Raw genomic sequence first — 20,413 nt, 5'->3', positions numbered from 1 at the left:
ATGTGTGTGTGAACATAATATCGTGAAACACTTACACTTTTCTGCCTACCTGGAAAAGTTGAGATAGAAATACATGAACATACATATATAAATGCATACATACACATACATACAAATACACACACATATGTACAGACACACACAGGCACACAGACACACAGACACACAGACACACAGACAGACACAGACACAGACACACACACACACACACACACACACACACACACACACACTTCACGTCCCAGTACCTTGACAAACTTATAGGCCATCTGGGTTTGAAATGGCCTCAAAGGTTTAGCAATCGTCTTTAAGAAAGTGTGCCAACTCCCTCAATGCTGCTTCGGAGGAAGCTTGTGGTGTTTCTAGCTACAATGCCATGCCTTAGCCTTCCACCAAGCCTGGCCAGCTTCTCACTGAAGAAAGCCCACGTCAAAGGCCAGCAGAGTTAAGCATGTCTTGAGCCTGTCTCAGCATGTGTGCTGCTAGACATTTCCTACATGAGGCCATCTCTAACAACCCACAGTAGACGCCGTGACCTCTGAACTCGGAGATAATCCTTCACATGGCCTTCGTTGACATTTTTCCCTGTTGAATGCAATGAAGTGGGAGGCAGAAATAGGAGCAGTGTTCAGTTTAGCTGAATAAAATGTTTTTCTCTATTTTCTTCTTCACTATGGGAGGCCATTCCACATGCCACTTTCCTTTGCATAGTATTTTGCAATAGCACAGCTATGCTTGAGTGTACATACTCTCTTTGGTGCTTGGTACTTATTGGTTCAATAAATATTTGCCAGGCCCCTTCCTGAGGTGGGTGGTGTCATGCCTGCTGCAGGCACCTGTGTATTTTTTTCTTGTTGACCAGGATGAAATGACTGTTTTCCCCCTTTCTGTCTCTGTGATTCAAGTCACTACAACAAATGGTGCTGTCCCATGAGCCATCCGTGAACTCGGTGCAAGAGAAGAGTGAGGCACTTCTGGAACTGGTACAGGATCAGACATTAAAGGACAAGATACAAAAGCTTCAAAGTGACTTCCAGGACCTGTGCAGCATAGGAAAGGTGAGGAGGGAGCAGCTGTGAGCACTGACTCCCCAGGATGAAGCCTGCCTTCTTCCTCTCTGCTATGGACCTTTGAGGGTTGACATACATCAGAAACACTTTTAATAGTATGGTGGCTGATTTCTTTCCACCCATTCCTATTAGATGCTGGAGATGGAGACAATGGCTTTGAATGTATTAATCATACACTCTACCCCTGAAAGGCATCCCAGCTCTGTCCTGGTCGTTTTCTGACACAATTCACTCTGCCTAGCTTGCTAGTAGACCCTATAATTCTTTAAACACAGTACTTGAGTAGGTTTGGGGCTCAAATGTCAACTCTGACATGTACCTGGTTTTGCAGGAGCGTGTCTTCAGTCTGGAAGCAAAAGTCAGAGACCACGAAGACTACAATACTGAACTCCAAGAGGTAGAAAAATGGCTGCTGCAGATGTCTGGCCGGCTGGCGGCACCTGACCTTTTGGAGACGAGCAGCCTAGAAACCATTACCCAGCAGCTCGCCCATCATAAGGTACAGCTAATCTTACCACAGGGTGGCTTTGATTGCCTTGCCTGTGTGTGTGTGTGTGTGTGTGTGTGTGTGTGTGTGTGTGTGTGTGTGTGTGTGTATGCATGTATGGAGATGTGCATATGTGTGCATCTGTGTGCACACATGTGTGCATGTTTATGTGCATGTGTGTGTGTGTGTGTGTGTGTGTGTGTGTGTGTGTGTGTGTGTGTGTTCAAATGCAGCTCTGGATTGTAACTGCTTCAAAAACCTGGTGTGAGTCTCAAGTACATCTGACAATTGACAGCTATCTTGGCTAGGAGTTTCTATTGCTGTGAACAGACACGAGGACCACAGCAACTCTTATAAAGGCAAACATTTAACTGGGGCTGACTTACAATGTCAGGGGTTTAGTCCATTATGGTCATGGCAGGAAGTATGGCAGCATGCTGGCAGACATGGTGCTGGAGGGGGAGCTGAGAATTCTCCATCCAGGTCAGCAGGCAGCTGAAGAAGACTGAGGCACACTGGCCAGACTTGAGCATAAGAGACCTCAAAGCCTGGCCCACAGTGACACACTTCCTCCAACAAGGCCACAACTCCTAACAGTGTTACTCCCTGTGGACCAAGCATTAACACACATGACACTATGGATGCCATTCCTACTGAGACTACCACAAGTGCCACTGAACTAGATATTTGGGAGAATAAAGAATACTCGAATCTCAGCACCAGACTTCTGGATGCATTGGTGCACTTTGATAAGCCCCTAGATTTTTGCCTCGGAATTTTAGTCTGCATGGATCATTTAGCAGAAGAAGGGACTCCTTTAGCTTTAGAAACACACACTAAATGTGGAACACAGGGCTAGGAGTCAGTCCGCATTCTAGCCCAGCCATACACCTTTCCTAGCGGGGACCTGAGCATCTCTGGAGAGGTTTGTCATTCTCCTCATAACTATGCCGGAAATCACAGAGAATGTCAAATTGCTATCCAGAAAGAGCAAGGCTGAGAACAGACTTCCTTGTCTTTGTAGGTCTGTCTACTTAGTAACTATGTGTACTGCTGACAGATGGCATGCGGACCGTTATATGGAATCATCTTTTGAGATTTTATGCCATGATCTTAATAGAAATAATTTGTCTATGATGGGATCAATACCTTGTAGCGTGCTGTGAAGTCCATCAGCCTCTCAGTCAGAGGAAACTCACAAATAAGACTAGAAAACCACTAATCTTTGAGGAGACCTTCTGAACATTCCAGATCTCTTTTGTTTCTGGCAGCTAAGTGGATGCTCAGTGCATGGCTGGGATATGAGCAACTGTGCTGATGTTTAAGGCTCTAAAAATGTGCTGTCCTGACTTTTATCCTATCCCTATGATAAACACCATGACCAAAGGCAACTTGGGGAGGAAAGGATTTATTTCACCTCACACAGCTTGTCATCATTCTTACTCCATCATGAAGGGGAGTCAGAGCAGGAGTTCAATGTGTAACAGGAGCAGAAACCATGGAGGGCTACTAGCTTGCTCTCTATGGCTTGCCTGGCTGCTTTCTAATTCAACTCAGGACCACCTGCCCGAGAGTGGCCCTACCCACAGTGTGCTGGGCACTCCCACACCAATCATTAGCTTGATTACATAGATTTGATTAGAATAAAAGAAAATGCTTTATACACTTGCCCAGAGGCCAATTTCATAGATGCATTTTCTCTGCTGATATTCTTTTTTAGAGGACCATAGCTCATGCCATGTTGAACAAAGACTAGAACATATACTAAGTCTGCAGACAGCCCTTTCCTGCTGTAATCTCAGGATATGGTCTCTCCTCCCCCCCCCTCCATCTTCCTCTCCCCTCCCCTTCTCACCTAGGATATGATATCTCTGTTCCAAGCTGAAAACAAAAGTGCTTTCCAGTTGGGTTTACTGTCCCTCACCCCACCTCACTGGAAAAAGGAGAGCTCAGCATTACTCAGATCCCACCCATGATTCCTTTGTGCAGTGATGCATCTACCCAGGCACTGCTGTGTTAGAATGTGTCACTTGTCATTAGCATTTTGTGGCTTATAATAATTCAAGCCTGATTTGACAAGCTTGCGTCTTGCTCTCTGAACAGTCTGTGCACATACTCACCGGATAATACTTGTGAGAATAGTAGTGCCTGCCAAAGTCCAGAAGGATGTGTCCAAGACTGGGAAGCTTGGCCGTTCCCCACTGGGCTACCTCAATACAACAGATCATTCACCCTTCCTATTTGTGGCCTCCTGAAATATGAATTTGCTTTTTTACTTAAAGCATAACCAAGAGAAATCACAAAACACTTTTAAAAGGTTTGCAAGACAGTGGAATTAGATCCTAAACTTGATGCTTAGTAAGGAAGTTGTTCCGAGCTGAGAGTGGGATCCTGGGAGCTCTCTACATTCTTCATTTTTTTACAGGCAATGATGGAAGAAATAGCAGGTTTTGAAGACCGCCTGGACAACCTTAAAGCCAAAGGTGACACTTTGATTGGCCAGTGCCCCGACCACCTGCAAGCTAAGCAGAAGCAGAGTGTACAAGCTCACCTGCAGGGCACAAAGGACAGTTACTCAGCAATCTGCAGCACCGCCCAGAGGGTGAGTGGCCCAGAGTGGTCCATGCAGTGATGGACGGAAGAGGAAGGCTAGATTTTCAGAAAGGATGGATACCTGAGGCTTTGCAGCAGCTTTGGCATTTTGCCAGACAGGAAATAAGCAGACAGTATTCACAGCTTATTTTGTGAACACAAAACAAACACGTCAGGCATCTGCCTCATTGGAGGAAGCTGGGAAATTCAGACATTCCATTCCATCCACTCTTTTTAACAAGAGTTGATTATGAAAATGTGTATTAGGCTCTGGATGCGGCTCAGACAGGCTCAGAGTGCCTGTCTGGCATGCATATAGCCATGGTTTGATCCTCAGGACATATAGATCGAGAGCTGTCACATGTCTGTAATCCTAACACTTATGGAAATAAAATCCACAGCATCCAAAGGTCACAGTTATCCACACTGCATTTTGAGTCAGATTCCTGAGTGATATGGTACCCTGTTACCCTGTTTCACGGAGGGGTTGAGACGGGGAAGGGGAGGGGAGGGAGATTAAAAATAGTTAAAAAGTTGTTTGGTAAATTGGGTGTGATGACTCGTGCCCATAATCCCTGCACTTGGAAGTTTTAGGCAGGATGGTTGCCACACGTTCAATGCTAGCCTAGAGTGCAAGGTATAGACTCTGTCTACAAACAAACAAAAAGAAAAGTTACATTGGCAATTTTTACTCATTTATCCAGCATCAAAACTCCCCTATAGTCTGCCATTCACTTTGCAGCACTAAAGTAATTTTAATTTCCCCATTTTTTTTTGATACGGTGAAGCCTGGCTTCTACTTTAAATCAATATTTTTGGTCATTTGTGTATATAAAAATTGAAAAAGTGGAGTGTATGTGTGTCTGTTTGAACTATGCTTTAATAGCTGTATTTTTACAAAACTACATTCTCAATGTCATATAAATAAATCTACAATAAATAAGAATTATTCTATTAGTAAAAACCAGTATTGTAAACAAGTTGATTTCCTTTGTCGTAGGTGTTGGTTTTTATTGTTTTGATCTTTGGTGGTGGGTTTGTTGTTGTTGCTGTTGTTGTTGTTCTGTTTTGTCTGTTGCTGTTTTTGAGACAAGGTCACTATGTAACCCTGGCTAGCCCAGAACTCACTATGTAGATAAGGCTAGCCTCCAACTCACAGAGATCTGCCTGCTTTTCTCTCCAGCGTGGCAGAATTAAAGACATGTACCACCACACCCAGCTATTGTAGGATTTAAAAAATCACGTCCAATGTTTCTGTCTTTGAAGTATGACAATGTGTTTCTATTACTAGGCTATTCACTAGAAAGGAGAGATTAATTTGTATTTATGAGAGAAAAAATAAACTGCAGATGATATTAGTTGGTTCCTTAGACTTGAAAAATTCACCTTGAAAACATATTTTTTTTCCTTTTGAAATGAGGATTACTAAGTGAAATTGGCTCAAGTAGCCAAGTTGGTCAAATGGTTGAAAACAAATTTATTGAATAAGTCATATTAGAAAAAAAAATGTACGAAGGAATCCCAATTGTGGTTGTTCTAAAACCTTTTAGACTTACTTGTTTTTATGTGTATGAATGTTTTGCCTGAATGTAGGTACTGTACTATGCATGTGCATGGTGCCTCAGAGAGGCTGTGAGAAGCCATGTGACCCCGGGAACCAACCCTGGTGCTTCTCCAAGAGCAAATGCTCTCAACCACCGAGCTATCTCTCTTGTCCTGCTCTGTTTTTATTGATACAGTGTCCTTGGTGGGATGTGTGCCTCAAACCCCTCCATGTCTCCATATGTTCTTATTTACTTCCAGAAGAGTATCAGAATTAGAAAAGTTTCGTTGTCTTTTAAAGATGGTGATTCGTGTGCTGTTTTAGCTCCTAGTTTAAATTAAAACTCCAGTATTTATAATACAGAAGGAAAGTTCCAGAACCTGTGGCCTTTGTTCTTGAGAATTTATGTCAATGACTTCATGTAATCCAACACATTCTGCCACATATATGAACATCAGAGCTGTTATATATGACATTATTATATGTGGATGTATCAAGGAATTATAAAGTGGGCTATGGTTGTTGGGCCATGGCCACTGCATTTTGCATCATTTGGGACATGTGCAGCCATGTTAGATATGTGCACAACGATAGGGAGTCTTGGGGATTTAACTGGACTGGCTTAACATGCTTGTTTATTTATTCTGATGTTTGTAGAGGCAACTTTCATATCTCAACTCTATTCTGTCTCAGGTATACCGCAGCTTAGAATATGAACTTCAGAAGCATGTCAGCAGGCAAGACACCCTGCAGCAGTGCCAGGCGTGGATCTCTGCAGTTCAGCCAGACCTGAAGCCCAGCCCGCAGCCACCTCTCAGCAGGGCAGAAGCTGTTAAGCAGGTAGGGGAGTCTGGGAAGTTTGCTATTATGAGTCATTCATTCATTCAAAACCATGCTGGCTTCTGGGAATAGTGAAGTGTCAATGAGGTCTGGCCTTGGCAATAGTCTATGCTCTAATCATAGAGATGGAGGGAACACAGACATGTGGACCCGTGGAATAGAAAGAATATGGTTCTCTTATCAAACCTCAACTCTAAAACCTTGTCTATTGGTTCTATCACTTAATGTCTCTGAGCCTGGGTTTTCTCTTCTATGAAATGATGCTTTCTAAGTATAACTATTATTAAAAATGCTTGAGGAGTTTGTTCTAGTGACCCCATCTATACCAGAATATACACATGTGCAGTCCCTTCTTGGAAATGGTGTGTGTGTGTGATATTGGCGGCAAACTTAACCAGGTCTACCTGGATTCTTTACACGCTCTGTAGATTATTTTGAATATTTAATGCAGTATAATCCTGCAAAGATAGATGACATATGAAATTGTGTAGGCACCTGGGATGGGGACATAAGTCTAGACATATAAATGACAAACGCAATTTTGGTTTTCTTCAGTGCTTTCAGTAGGTATAGAATATCTGCTAGAGGCCATGTATATACATATGCTTCCAAACTGTGGTGGAATTCAAACATCACCTCAAACAGGGATGGGAGTGGGAAACAGAAAAGCGATACTAACTCTCTCACTGTTGTTTCTCTATATATACACACACGCACACACACACACACACACACACACACACACACACACACACACACACACACTGTGCTTTGGGATTGATTGTTGAGTGGTCAACGAAGGGAATGTTAGTTCTTGTCACATGAAAGAGACCTGTCACATAGTAATATAATAGCTACAGGCTGTAACTATGCAATGGGATTATATGAGGATATGAAGAAGTACTTCTAAAACATTTGCACCTGACCACACAGTGAGACTCTTACGTGTAAATGCCATACAGGAAGTTGCTTGTGAATGTTATTACTGCCAGATGAATTGATAATATCAAGTAAAGATTCAGTTCTCTCATGACAGGATAAATATAGCACCCTGTTCGCTTAGTCCTCACAGAGAATGTGCCCATTTATTCCATTCCCAGTGTGCACCAGATTTACATTATTTAAGTCACATAAAGGTCACATCAGTGCACACATTATTCTTTGGAAAGTAATGCATAAGGAAAAAAATAAATGTACCTTTCTTTGAGCTAGGGAGAAAAAAGAATTAACGGCTGCTTAGAGTCTGATTTTTCCATTTTATGGTTTGCATTGTGTATTAAATTATATGAAGCAATGAGTTTCCTTGTGGCATCCTAGTACATCTTCTGATCATACCTTTTCTGCCCTCTCTTCCTCTCCCCTGCCTCCAAATGTCCCTAATGTCCCTAATGGCCCCCATTCACTCTCAAGACCTTTATTTCATTCTCCTAAGCCTATGCCTGAGAAAAACCATGATACCGATCCCTCTTGCCTTGGCTTGTTTTGCTTAACACGGTGGTCTTCTGTTCCATCATTCTGCTTTATGGCAGAAAATACATCTCCATCATGGCCATCGGTCACACATTTCCTCTCCACCCTGAGCTTCCTCAAGTCACCTTTTCTCCATATGGACCTTTATTACTGATGAGTTCTACTTACAACATTCCAAAGCAAAACTTAATTTTTCTCCTTTGTTGCCACCCCTAAAAAAGGAAGGGGCCAAAGTTTCTCATAATGGCCATGTGCTATAAGAGGGCAGGATTTACTATGCTAATCAAAATGAGACGCTGATCTTGCTCAAGTTCCTGAGCCCCACTGCCCTCCCACTTGAAAGAAGCCACAGAAGGGGACTAGAGGCTGCAGCCATCTGGATCCAAGACACAGAAGGCATGAAGTCAAACAAATTTTGTTCAGTCAAATTTTCTTTCTGTTCTTTCTTCCTTTGTTTTGTCTCAACCAGTTACTGTTTTCCTTGTCAGATACGGTCTTCTGTCAGAGTGTACAGGCCCCCCACAGTTGACTAGTACTGACATATGGCTGGAGCTCCCCACCACTGAGGACTCCGAGTGAGGCAGATTCAGTGTCAAACTTTGACCAGCATCTACACTGTGGCCCCAAAGTTGTATTCCGACTCCCCAGTACCACTCATTTAGCCAGAACTCTGTAAATACATACCAGCAGTACTCTGGGTGACCACAAGAAACTAATGCAATGATCTGATTCCAATCAGAATCACATTTTCATGAGACATGGAGTTAGGAATTAAGGAGCTGAGAAAATACATGGCAGATTTATCTTTGAACTTAATTCTAGTGATAATCATTTGAAACTGTTTCCATTGGTTAGGATTAAGGTAACTGTGTTGGTCACAAAATGATTATCCTTTAAATTACATGCATTTTTAACCTTTTTTACTTTTTAAATTTAGTTTAATTTGGTTTTTTCAAGACCAGGTTTCTCCATGTATCCCTGGCTGTCCTGGAATTCACTCTGTAGACCAGGCTGGCCTGAAACTCACAGATATCTGCCTGCCTCTGTCTCTCAGGTGCTGGGATTATAACTCAATTCTTGAAGCGTATTTTCTTGTAATTCTCAAAATTTCATCTGTCTGGGCCAGATGAACTCCCCTGGATCACAGAATGTGAGATGGCACTTTTCACACTGGTCATTGTGGGTCATGGGGCATGAGGTGGTGCTTTTCACACTGGTCATTGTGGGTCATGGGGCATGAGCTGGTTCTTTCCACACTGGCTAATGGTTAGTAAGAATAACTGGATGTGAATCACATTGGACATCTAATGAATACCCAAGACACTGACTGCATGGTCAGAAATAGATCTGTATCTCTTATAGCCACAGGAGAAGCTGACGAGTCCTCTGTGCTCCCTATTGCTCTATGTGTTTTCTGCAAACTGTTCACTCCATGTTAAGAATAGCATTCAGGCCAAGGCCTGGTTGTAATTCATCCAATGCCATCCATCATCTTTTAAAATAAATTCCAAATTTTATGCCACAGCCCATGAAAAGGCTGTTTTCATAATTTGTCTAACAAAAGGAAGATTTGAGGTAGAAAGGAATTTACTTTTTAAAATCTGTTGAGACAGAAGCAGTGGTCTGGACTTGGGGGACATCTTATTATGTCTCCTACCCACCCCCACTAGAGTCATTTACTAGTGATTAAACACATTGTAAGTTGCCACAATCAACAGTAGTTAGGATGCTGTTGATTGTAAGCAGATATGGTGCAAGCATTCTACTGGACATGCTGTAGTATCCAGGACAGATCTACCCTCAAAGAGCTACTTACCTCAGATGTCAGTGGTTCTGAAACTGGACATTCTGACTAGAGACAGAAAGCAGAACACCAGGATGTTATTTTGTTTAACACAGTACCTTCCAGTTCCAAATATATTCCTTCACAGCCCATAATTTCATCTCTCCTTAGAGCAGAATAAAACTACACCACGGACACACAGTGCATTTTCTTTACACTGTGAGCCTTCTTGAGCCACTCCTTGTCGTCCAGCCTTTTCTCACACATGCAATTAATCCCCTTTGTTAGCTTCCATGACTAGCTACCATGACTTGGTCTCTGTCTACTTCCTTGACCTCTCTGATTGACAACCTCTGTGACTTGGTCTCTCTCTACTCCTTTGACCTCTGATTGACAGCCTCTGTGACTTGGTCTCTGTCTACTCTGTGCTTCCTCTGCTCTGACCTTCACACCCACTGTCCATCTAAGATCATCCTTGTCCCGTTTGATGGCTCATTTCCAGAATATGTTCAGATCTAATGCTCTGAGCAATCTTGGAGATATGTTGCTTGTGGAGTAGCAGGGCTTTCTCTGCATAGCCTAGCTTCTTGGCACCTTTTCTTTCAAACTTGGTGTGCCAAACATGCATCTGTTGACCTGTTACCTCATTTGTCCTCAGAAGAGTGCCAGTTCCGTGAGAGCCAAGATTGTGTTGTTCAGAGTGATTTATACCCTGTATCTAAAAACGTATCCTTCCTCTATACTAAGCAGCTGGATTTCTGGTTTTCAAAGAGATGAAAACAAAACAAAACAAAACAAAACAAAACAAAACAAAACAAAACAAAACCAAAACCATTCTCATAAGCCCTTCTTGGAATCTGATAAAAAGAAGAGCAGGTGATGAAGTTCTTGCATCAAAAGGAACTCCAGCTCATCCTGACAGTGGATCCTGTTGGCTCATTCTGTCTCCATGCTGTATACAAGCATATAATAAGCAGAAATGAGTACGCTGTGATTTCCTTTCCTAAATGAGAATGCTGGTAGAAAATCTAAAGAGTCTGGAGACAAGCCTTACGCTCCTCCCTTCCCAGACTATGCAGACAGCTTTAATTGTAACGGGAAGCAGATGGCGGACAAACAGATCCACCAGTGTGTTTGGAATTCTCTTCCGTGAGTCACAAATACATTTCAGGACAGTGTTGAAAACACTGACATAACAAGATGAGTTTTGAAATATCAATAAAAGGCTACCAACCGCAGTTTGCCACCAAAACAGTGCACTCCTCTTGTTCAAGCTGACGATCCCCCCTTTTTTTTTAGGTCAAACACTTCCGAGCTTTGCAAGAGCAGGCAAGGACTTACCTGGACCTTCTCTGCTCCATGTGTGACTTGTCAAACTCTTCAGTGAAAAACACGGCAAAAGACATTCAGCAAACAGAGCAGCTGGTAAAAAAAATACAAATGTTCATGATCACAGCTAATTGTTCTGTCTGTCTTGTTACGTTCTCGCCATTTTCAAAGGCTGTAAGGTTTAAAGAAAATATTTCTGGGAATATTCTTTGCATAGTCCTCTTCAAGCTTTAGTAACGAATCGATGTGTGAATCTTTGCTGTCACAGAAAGGAAGGTAGATACACAACTGAATTGTTTAGTCTGTTCAACGCACTACTGCTGGTTGATGACAACTTCCTCCACTTTAAATGCTGGTCTCTTGTTTTTCTACTCCCTCACTTCTCTTTCTGGTATTCTTTTCTCCTTTCCCATCCTGTTCTTTAAGTAACACTCTGCCTGAAGTTACTGCCTTGCCATAGCAGGCCCACCAATGGGCTACTACTTAAATCTTTCCAAAGGGTGACAGAATCAGTTATCCTGAATGCTCATAATAAGACAAATTATACACTTCCAAAAGCCAGAGGAGCAGATCTAAAGACTATCTAAAACATTGATAGGGATATGTGTAGCAGTGAGCTAAATCTGCAATCCCACCCCTGGGGTCCGGGTGGAAGAGGTTGAAGCAAAAGGATTGTCAGAACTTCCAGGCCACCCTAGGCTGTATAATTCCCTGTTTAAAAAAAAATCCAAAAGCAGGTAACAACATTAAACTATGTTTTTAAAGATTTGAAAAGACAAATGTATAAGAGATATGAGCCTTTCTTAATTACTCAAACCCCAGTAAAATACATGCATTTACTGCCTGGCTTTGATGGGAAAAGCTCTTGGGACACTTTTTAATCTAATGCATTGGTAAATTTTTTTGGATCTTTGCAGCACTGATTAAAATCACACAGGAGAACTCTTAGATGTTTTAATTCATTGGAAACCCTTAAACCAAAAGGAAACCTGTTTTTCTAGGCACAAGTGAAGAAGTGCCTTTCAGATCTAGCTGAGTGTGAGCACAGGGTCAGGCTTTGCCCATGATAACCCATAAGTCAGATCCAATGGACAGAGAAGAAGCTATGGAAAACTGATAACATTTAACTCTGTTTTCTCCAGATTGAACAAAGGCTGGTGCAAGCCCAGAACTTAACTCAGGGCTGGGAAGAGATCAAGAACCTGAAAGCTGAGCTCTGGATTTACCTGCAGGATGCTGACCAACAGCTGCAGAACATGAAGAGGAGGCACGCTGAGCTGGAGATAAATATTGCTCAGAACATGGTCTTACAAGTAAAGGTAGGAACTGATGCCTGCACGGGCTCAGCCAGGAGGCCAAAACAGAGCAAGACATACGATGTACTCAATCCCTTCGCTTCTGTATGCCCAGGTGTTTGTGAATCCTTAAGACACTGAGACAGCCACCTAAGCATCTGGGGTAATAAGAGACTGTGGGCTGCAGAGAGGCCTAGGTTGAGCACAGTAATGTACACCTGTAGTCTTCTGTACTTGGGGGCTAGGAAGGGAAGATGGCTTGAGCCCAGGAGGTGAAGACTAGCCCAAGCACTGTAGCAAGACCCCATCTCAGTAAGTAAATAAATACCATTTCATGGATATTCTCGGAATTCTTTATGACCATTTTCATATGAAACATTCACTTTTTACAAGCAAGACAGCTGACCTGTAGCCCACAGAACCAGGGCCTCTATTTAACAAACACAGACCTTAGTGTTCAAAGTTTTATTGCAGTCTTAAGGTTTGGTCTGTTGCTATGTCTTGTAATGTAAATTCTCCACCCAAAGGTCTAGGCCTACTAGTGAATTCTCGCATTTAACAGCTTTTGTTGTGCAAACATCATCCTTTAATTTAAAACTATTGATTAAATAAAAATGGCTACAGCCAATTACTGGACGGAGTAGAGGTAGGCAGAATTTTAAGTTTCCTTGTAGAGGTGAAGGAGGAAAGAGAAAAAGGCACCATGAGATGAGAGAAAGCATGAGCTTGCACATGGCCAGGAGAAACAGGAAGTATCTGAGGTACATTACCAGGGAGGTAGCCAGGCCAGCAGTTAGAAGCGTAGGTTAGGGCACTACCTCCCCCCATCGCTCTGAGGTACATTACCAGGGAGGTAGCCAGGCCAGCAGTTAGAAGCGTAGATTAGGGCATTACCTCCCCCCCCATCGTCAAAGCCAAATATTGCAATCTGCCTCTCATTTATTTGTAAATTGGCTTAAATTGGTTCTACTACACTATAGCTATAGCTACAAGAATGTAAGTCCACTTGTTAAATGCATCCTTAATATGCAATTAAATTTAAATAAAGCAGAAATATATTTATAATCTGTATAATGTATATACTTGAGAATTATACCAACTTAATTGGAAAGAAGTTCATAGCCTTAGTGCTGTGAACAGACACCATGACCAAGGCAACTCTTATAAAGGACACCATTTAATTGGGGCTGGCTTATAGGTTCAGAGGTTCAGTCTATTATCATCAAGGTGGGAGCATGGCAGCACCTAAGCAGGCATGGTACAGGGGGAGCTGAGAGTTCTACATCTTCATCTGAAAGCTGCTAGTGGAAGACTGACTTCCAGGCAGCTAGGATGAGGGTCTTAAGCCCACCCACAGTGACACAATCACTCCAATAGGGTCGCACCTTCTAATAGTGCTGCTCCCTTGGCCAAGCATATACAGACCATCATAGTCATACTTTAAATAAGCCCTAAGACTATTTTCTTTGATAATAAGTTATTTATATTTCCTAATGGAATATTATTTGTAACTACAGAATAAAAAATAATAGAGAAACTGAATTAAATTTATTTTTTCCATAAAAGCCTACTTTTTTATTTAAAAGTTTTTTCCACACAGTTTTGAAAAAAAGATCTTACTTCAGGGAAACATAGTTCTCAAAATAATACAAAGCAAGAAAATATCAAAGTTACTCTGATTCTTTGACAGTTGGGATTCATGTTTAGAAGAAAGAATCGTGCACTTTTTTTTAATTTTTAGGGTTTTATTTTTCTATATTCAAAGCTATTATATCTGCACTTCAGTCAGCTCACTCAGGAGGGCTTATAACTTTCTTGTTTTGCATTGTTACTTTCAGGATTTCATTAAGCAGCTACAGTGCAAACAGGCCTCCGTGAGCACCATCACCGAGAAGGTGGACAAGTTAACAAAGAACCAGGAGTCTCCTGAGCACAAGGAAATAAGCCACCTGAATGACCAATGGCAAGACCTCTGCCTCCAGTCTGACAAGCTATGTGCACAGAGAGAACAGGACCTTCAGAGAACCAGCAGTTACCATGACCACATGAGTATCGTTGAGGCCTTTCTTGAAAAGTTTACTACAGAATGGGACAACCTGGCCAGGTAGCAGAAATCGCCCGGTGGTTTGTCACGATGTGAAGTCAGAAGTTGACAGAATATCACTAACATCCTAATGTTGTGCAGGCGTAGACTGGAGGGCTTCCCGGCTTTAATTTAGCACCAAATACCAATAAGCAAAAGAGACATGTTCGTCTGTGGTCTCCTCCAACACTATTCCAGTGATAACTACTCTGAATGGTTTTACCCAGCTTAACCACAAATTGTTGCTTGCCATCCACGACTCTGTAAAGTAGATCCATCTTCAACCTCCATGTTCCAAAAGTTTCCCTGCGAGTCTAGTAATATATTCTATGTACTTTAGTCAAGTTTGGTCTCTGTATAAGATATACTTTTGTTGTTATTGCTGCTCTGACCAAGTATTGTTTAGGCTCAGAGTTTGAGAGGAATGCAGTCCATTGGAGAGGGAAAGATGTGGTGATAGGCATCCCATCCTCACAGTGGTAGGGGTGTCACCCATCCTCACAGTGGTAGGGGTGTCACCCATCCTCACAGTGGTAGGGGTGTCACCCATCCTCACAGTGGTAGGGGTGTCACCCATCTTCACAGTGGTAGGGGTGTGTATCTGGTCTATCATCACACCTTGGAACAGGGAGCACAGTGCAGACAGGAAGCAAACTATGTCACTAAAACTCAAGGCTCATTCTAGTGAGCTACTTCCTGTAGCAAAGTTCTATTTCTGAAGGTTTCTACCGCTCTCTGAAGAGCATCACCAGCAGCGCACTAAGTGCTCGAACACATTAGCCTCTGGGGGAACACTGCAGTTTCAAACCCCAGCAGTCATATTGTAGAACATAATTTTGAGATGAGATTAAATTATGCCCTTTGAGATGTTTGCCCCTTGCACCCCTTGCAGCTTTTATTCTTTGAAAAGTAAGTACCTTTCTTACACACACCAGTGTACTATATGACAACACTCCCATGCTTCTGAACACTACAATTTTTAAAAAATGAACTCTTCTACATAATCTATTAGGTTTTTGCAATTTGAACTGCCAAAATTATTCCAGAATTAGTAGAGCATGATGATGTTTTACTGTTTGTTTACATTGCCAGACTATTTTCTCATTTTTTAATTCTTTGTTAATGCTCAGCACTTTACGTTTTTTTTAAATAAATGCAGTCAATGTCAGCTATACCTCCCCATATATCTAGCTTACAGTAATCCTATGTATACCTTAAAGCTATTGTATCCAAGACCAAACTCAATTATACTGTCAACAAGCCTGATTTCTTATACTTCAGAACTGATCACTGAGAAACTCAGGACAGATTATAATTTATATCCAGCTTTTCACCCATGCTTTTTATAATGAAAAAAGGTGATGATTTATAAATCACACATTTATTTTTAAATTTTCTCATATCTAAGTACAGAGATAAATAAAACTAACGAGGGGCTGGGGATTTAGCTCAGTGGTAGAGCGCTTACCTAGGAAGCGCAAGGCCCTGGGTTCGGTCCCCAGCTCCGAAAAAAAAGAACCAAAAAAAAAAAAAAAAAAACCAAAAAAAATAAATAAATAAAACTAACGAGATACATGTAGGTAGCCTGCCAGCCATTGGTTACACCATCTAGAAGATGGAATGCCATTATTTATCTATCCTTGTCAATAAGAATACTGTAAATAGATTATAGGTGATTGCATTAAACACTATTGATTATGAGGCAGTAGATATGGTTTCCCTATATGTAACACAACATGTATCATGTGAGTAGGCAGATCATAAAGATCCAGAGAAAGCTAAGGGCACATGGGGATATTATTGAAGAGTAGCTCTGTCCAGTTAAAAGAGGGAAACACGGAGACAACTTGATCTGACTCAAGGGGTAGATGGGAATTGAATTCCTAATGCCAACAGTTTCATCAGTTAACCATGAATTGAGGTAGCCATGGTGAATCTGAGCTCTGAATGTGCCCTCGATGAAATGGTATTTAAGAGGGTAAGGAACTGACTTGCCCCTGTTATCTGTGCATTTACAGATCTAATGCAGAAAGCACAGCTGTCCACTTGGAGGCTTTGAAGAAGTTAGCCTTGGCCTTGCAGGAGAAAAAGTTTGCCATCGATGACCTGAAAGACCACAAACAGAAACTGATGGAGCAGCTGAGCCTCGATGACAGAGAACTGCTGAGAGAACAGACCAGTCACCTCGAGCAACGGTGGTTTCAGCTCGAGGACCTTGTCAAAAGGAAAATCCAGGTGTCCGTCACCAACCTGGAGGAATTAAATGTGGTCCAATCCAGATTCCAGGAGCTGACGGAGTGGGCTGAGGAGCAGCAGCCTAACATTGTGGAGGCCTTGAAGCAGAGCCCGCCTCCTGGCACAGCTCACCACCTCCTCACGGACCACCTGGCCATCTGCAGTGAGCTGGAAGCCAAGCAGGTACTCCTGAAGTCTCTAATGAAGGATGCAGATCGTGTGATGGCTGACCTCGGCCTCAATGAACGGAAGGTGATCCAGAAGGTGCTCTCAGAGGCTCAGAAGCATGTGAGTTGTCTCAATGACTTAGTGGGCCAGCGAAGGAAGTACTTGAACAAGGCTTTGTCTGAGAAAACCCAGTTTCTCATGGCAGTCTTTCAGGCCACCAGCCAAATCCAGCAACATGAGCGAAAGATCATGTTCCGGGAATATGTCTGCCTCCTTCCAGATGACGTGAGCAAGCAGGTCAAAACATGTAAGACTGCCCAGGCCAGCCTCAAGACTTACCAAAACGAGGTCACTGGACTTTGGACACAGGGTCGGGAATTAATGAAAGGAATAACAGAGCAAGAAAGGAATGAGGTACTGGGGAAACTCCAGGAGTTACAGAGTGTCTATGACACCATTCTGCAAAAATGCAGTCACAGGTTGCAAGAGCTAGAGAAGAGTCTGGTATCTAGAAAGCATTTCAAGGAAGATTTTGATAAAGCCCAACACTGGCTTAAACAAGCAGACATTGTCACATTTCCTGAGATCAACCTCATGAATGAGAGGGTTGAGCTCCACGCTCAACTGGACAAATACCAAAGCATTCTGGAACAATCCCCAGAGTATGAAAACCTTCTGCTCACGCTGCAGACAACAGGGCAGGCCATGCTACCATCATTAAATGAAGTGGATCACTCCTACCTCAGTGAAAAACTCAGTGCCATGCCCCAACAATTCAATGTCATCGTTGCCTTGGCTAAGGATAAATTCTATAAAATCCAGGAAGCAATTCTGGCACGAAAGGAATATGCTTCTTTGATCGAGTTGACAACCCAGTCTCTGGGTGACTTGGAAGACCAGTTCCTAAAGATGAGGAAAATGCCTTCAGATCTGATTGTTGAGGAAAGCGTTTCTCTTCAAGAGAGCTGCAGAACCCTTCTGGGTGAGGTGGTGGCCCTTGGGGAAGCTGTGAACGAACTGAACCAGAAAAAGGAGAGTTTTCGCAGCACAGGTCAGCCTTGGCAGCCAGAGAAGATGCTACAGCTGGCCACCCTGTATCATAGGCTGAAGCGACAAGCAGAGCAAAGGATCAGTTTGTTAGAAGACACCACCAGCGCTTACAGAGAGCATGCACAGATGTGCCAACAGCTAGAGAGTCAGCTGGAAGTCGTGAAAAGAGAGAAGGCCAAAGTGAACGAGGAGACACTGCCTGCAGAGGAGAAGCTCAAGGTGTACCACTCGCTGGCGGGCAGCCTGCAAGACTCGGAGATTCTGCTTAAAAGAGTGGCCGTACACCTGGAAGATCTTTCTCCACACCTCGATCCCATGGCTTATGAGAAAGGCAAGGGTCAGGTCCAGACCTGGCAGGAGGAGCTGAAACAGATGATGTCTGAGATTGGGGAGATGGTGACAGAGTGTGAGAGCAGGATGGTACAGAGCATAGACTTCCAGACTGAGATGAGCCGTTCCCTGGACTGGCTTCGGAGGGTGAAGGCAGAGCTCAGTGGGCCAGTGTGTCTTGACCTCCGCCTCCAGGACATCCAGGAGGAGATCAGAAAGATCCAGATCCACCAGGAGGAGATCTTGTCCAGCCTGAGGATAATGAGTGCTTTGAGTCAGAAGGAGCAGGAGAAGTTCACCAAAGCCAAGGAGCTGATTTCTGCTGACCTGGAGCATACCCTGGCTGAGCTCAAGGAGCTAGATGGAGATGTGCAGGAAGCGCTGCGCACACGGCAGGTCTGTAGGGGGTGCTCTATCTTTTTCCAGGCTGTTCATCTAGTTTGGGTTGGTTCTCTGTTTAAAACCCCAGCTTTATTTTACTCAAATGTGTGAGTAATGCATTAATCTAGCATTTGTGATTTGGAGCAGTAAGTTCAAGGTCACCCTCAGCTACAAAGCACTGTGAGGCTGTCCTGGACTCACTCACTCTCTCTCCTTTCCCCCTCCTCTTTCTCCCTCTCTCTCTCTCCCTCCTTCCCTCCCTCCTTCTCTCTCCCTCTCCCTCCCTCCTTCCCTCTGTGTGTGTGTATGTGTGTGTCTGTCTCTCTGACACACACACATACACACACATACACACACACACACACACGCACACACACACGCACACACACACACACACACACACACACTGGAAAAACCCTGAAAACTGCTTTTTTTGATGGTTTATCAAGTTGTCTTCAATGACTTTAAAGACCATTTTTATTGCTTATATGCGTGGTCATTGTCATGTGTTTCATATTGGCTTTTATTTTTAGATTGGTATATCATGCCATTTTTCTCACCTTTAGAAAACATAATGATTTTGATAACAGCTTACAAGAATTCAAACAACCTCAGAGAGAATCTTCTTCTTCCTCTTCATCCTCCTCCTCCCCTTCTTCTTCTTCTTCTTCTTCTTCTTCTTCTTCTTCTTCTTCTTCTTCTTCTTCTTCTTCTTCTTCTTCTTCTTCTTCTTCTTCTCCTTCTCCTTCTCCTTCTCCTTCTCCTTCTCCTTCTCCTTCTCCTTCTCCTTCTTCTTCTTCTTCTTCTTCATTTTTATTGGCATATATATGGTCTTGTGTTTCATAAAGATATTTTTATACATTTCCCCCATTAGTCTCCTGCCTTTCCCTTGTCAGTTTTCATTTTCATGTTACATACATACATACATATATGTGTTTGCACACACGTAAGGTCTAGGATCCATACACAGAGTTTCATCCATTCTTCCACAGAGGACATCATCATGTTTTTTATGGCCAAATAAAATTCTGTTGGCTATGCATACCACATTTTCTCTGTCTATTCCTGTTGGCAGACACTTGTGTCAATTCCACAACTAAAGTCTTATGAATAGTGCTGAAGTAAAAATAGATGTCTAAGTGTCTCTGTGACATATTGACATAGAGGCCTTGGGGGAAATACCCAGGAGTATTGTGGCTGGCTTATACAATAGATCTGTTTGCAGTTTTCAGAGGAATTTCCAGTGTGATTGGCATATTTTTAAAAATTTTTGAAACATGTGCAGACCTTTAGCCCTTTCACACTACTCCTTTAAGAATGAAGTATGGCAATATTTTATTAGGTGTTACATGGGGATATAAAGGTGATTTCAAGTATGGCAGGATGTGTAAGTTACGTGCACATACTGCAGTGCCTTTCACGAGTTCCTTGAGTACCTTAGATTAGTTCCTGGGAATAATTCTCACAGAGACACATTATGAATATGCTAATAGAATATATGACCAGTGGATTCTTAGTGCCCTTTTAATATAATATGGCCTTTGGCACTTTGAAAATAACATTGGATGAAGAGGCTCCAAAGGCAATGATGCCAAGCGAATGACACAGATCATGGGTGGTGCCGAGGCACGTTCTCTTGTAGGCCATCCTACCCATTGCCCTGTTTCTTCCCCTCTTCTTCAGGTAGGGGAGCCTCCTTCCCCTGATGTTAAATGTAACAAGGCAGAAGCAAGGAGGCTCCAAAGGAGTGAAGCCAA

At 42.7% G+C, this 20,413-nt stretch overlaps 1 protein-coding gene across 37 annotated transcripts in view; it reads left to right on the top strand.

The window, feature by feature from the left end:
• Window positions 1–20,413, top strand: part of Syne1 (spectrin repeat containing nuclear envelope protein 1) — a 477,397-nt gene that overhangs the window by 275,139 nt on the left and 181,845 nt on the right. For all 37 annotated transcript variants that reach the window (NM_001419849.1, XM_087580487.1, XM_087580698.1 and 34 more), the window contains 8 exon segments: window positions 906–1,058; window positions 1,402–1,569; window positions 3,983–4,159; window positions 6,386–6,532; window positions 11,085–11,210; window positions 12,257–12,433; window positions 14,248–14,513; window positions 16,511–18,671. In NM_001419849.1, coding sequence (NP_001406778.1) covers window positions 906–1,058; window positions 1,402–1,569; window positions 3,983–4,159; window positions 6,386–6,532; window positions 11,085–11,210; window positions 12,257–12,433; window positions 14,248–14,513; window positions 16,511–18,671 — 3,375 coding nt within the window.

Source organism: Rattus norvegicus, chromosome 1 (genome assembly GCF_021556685.1).
Source record: "Rattus norvegicus strain SHRSP/BbbUtx chromosome 1, alternate assembly SHRSP_T2T, whole genome shotgun sequence".
NCBI classification, from domain to species: Eukaryota; Metazoa; Chordata; class Mammalia; order Rodentia; family Muridae; genus Rattus; species Rattus norvegicus.
The sequence above is the reverse complement of the archived record's forward strand: the minus strand, read 5'-3'. Positions and strand labels throughout refer to the sequence as shown.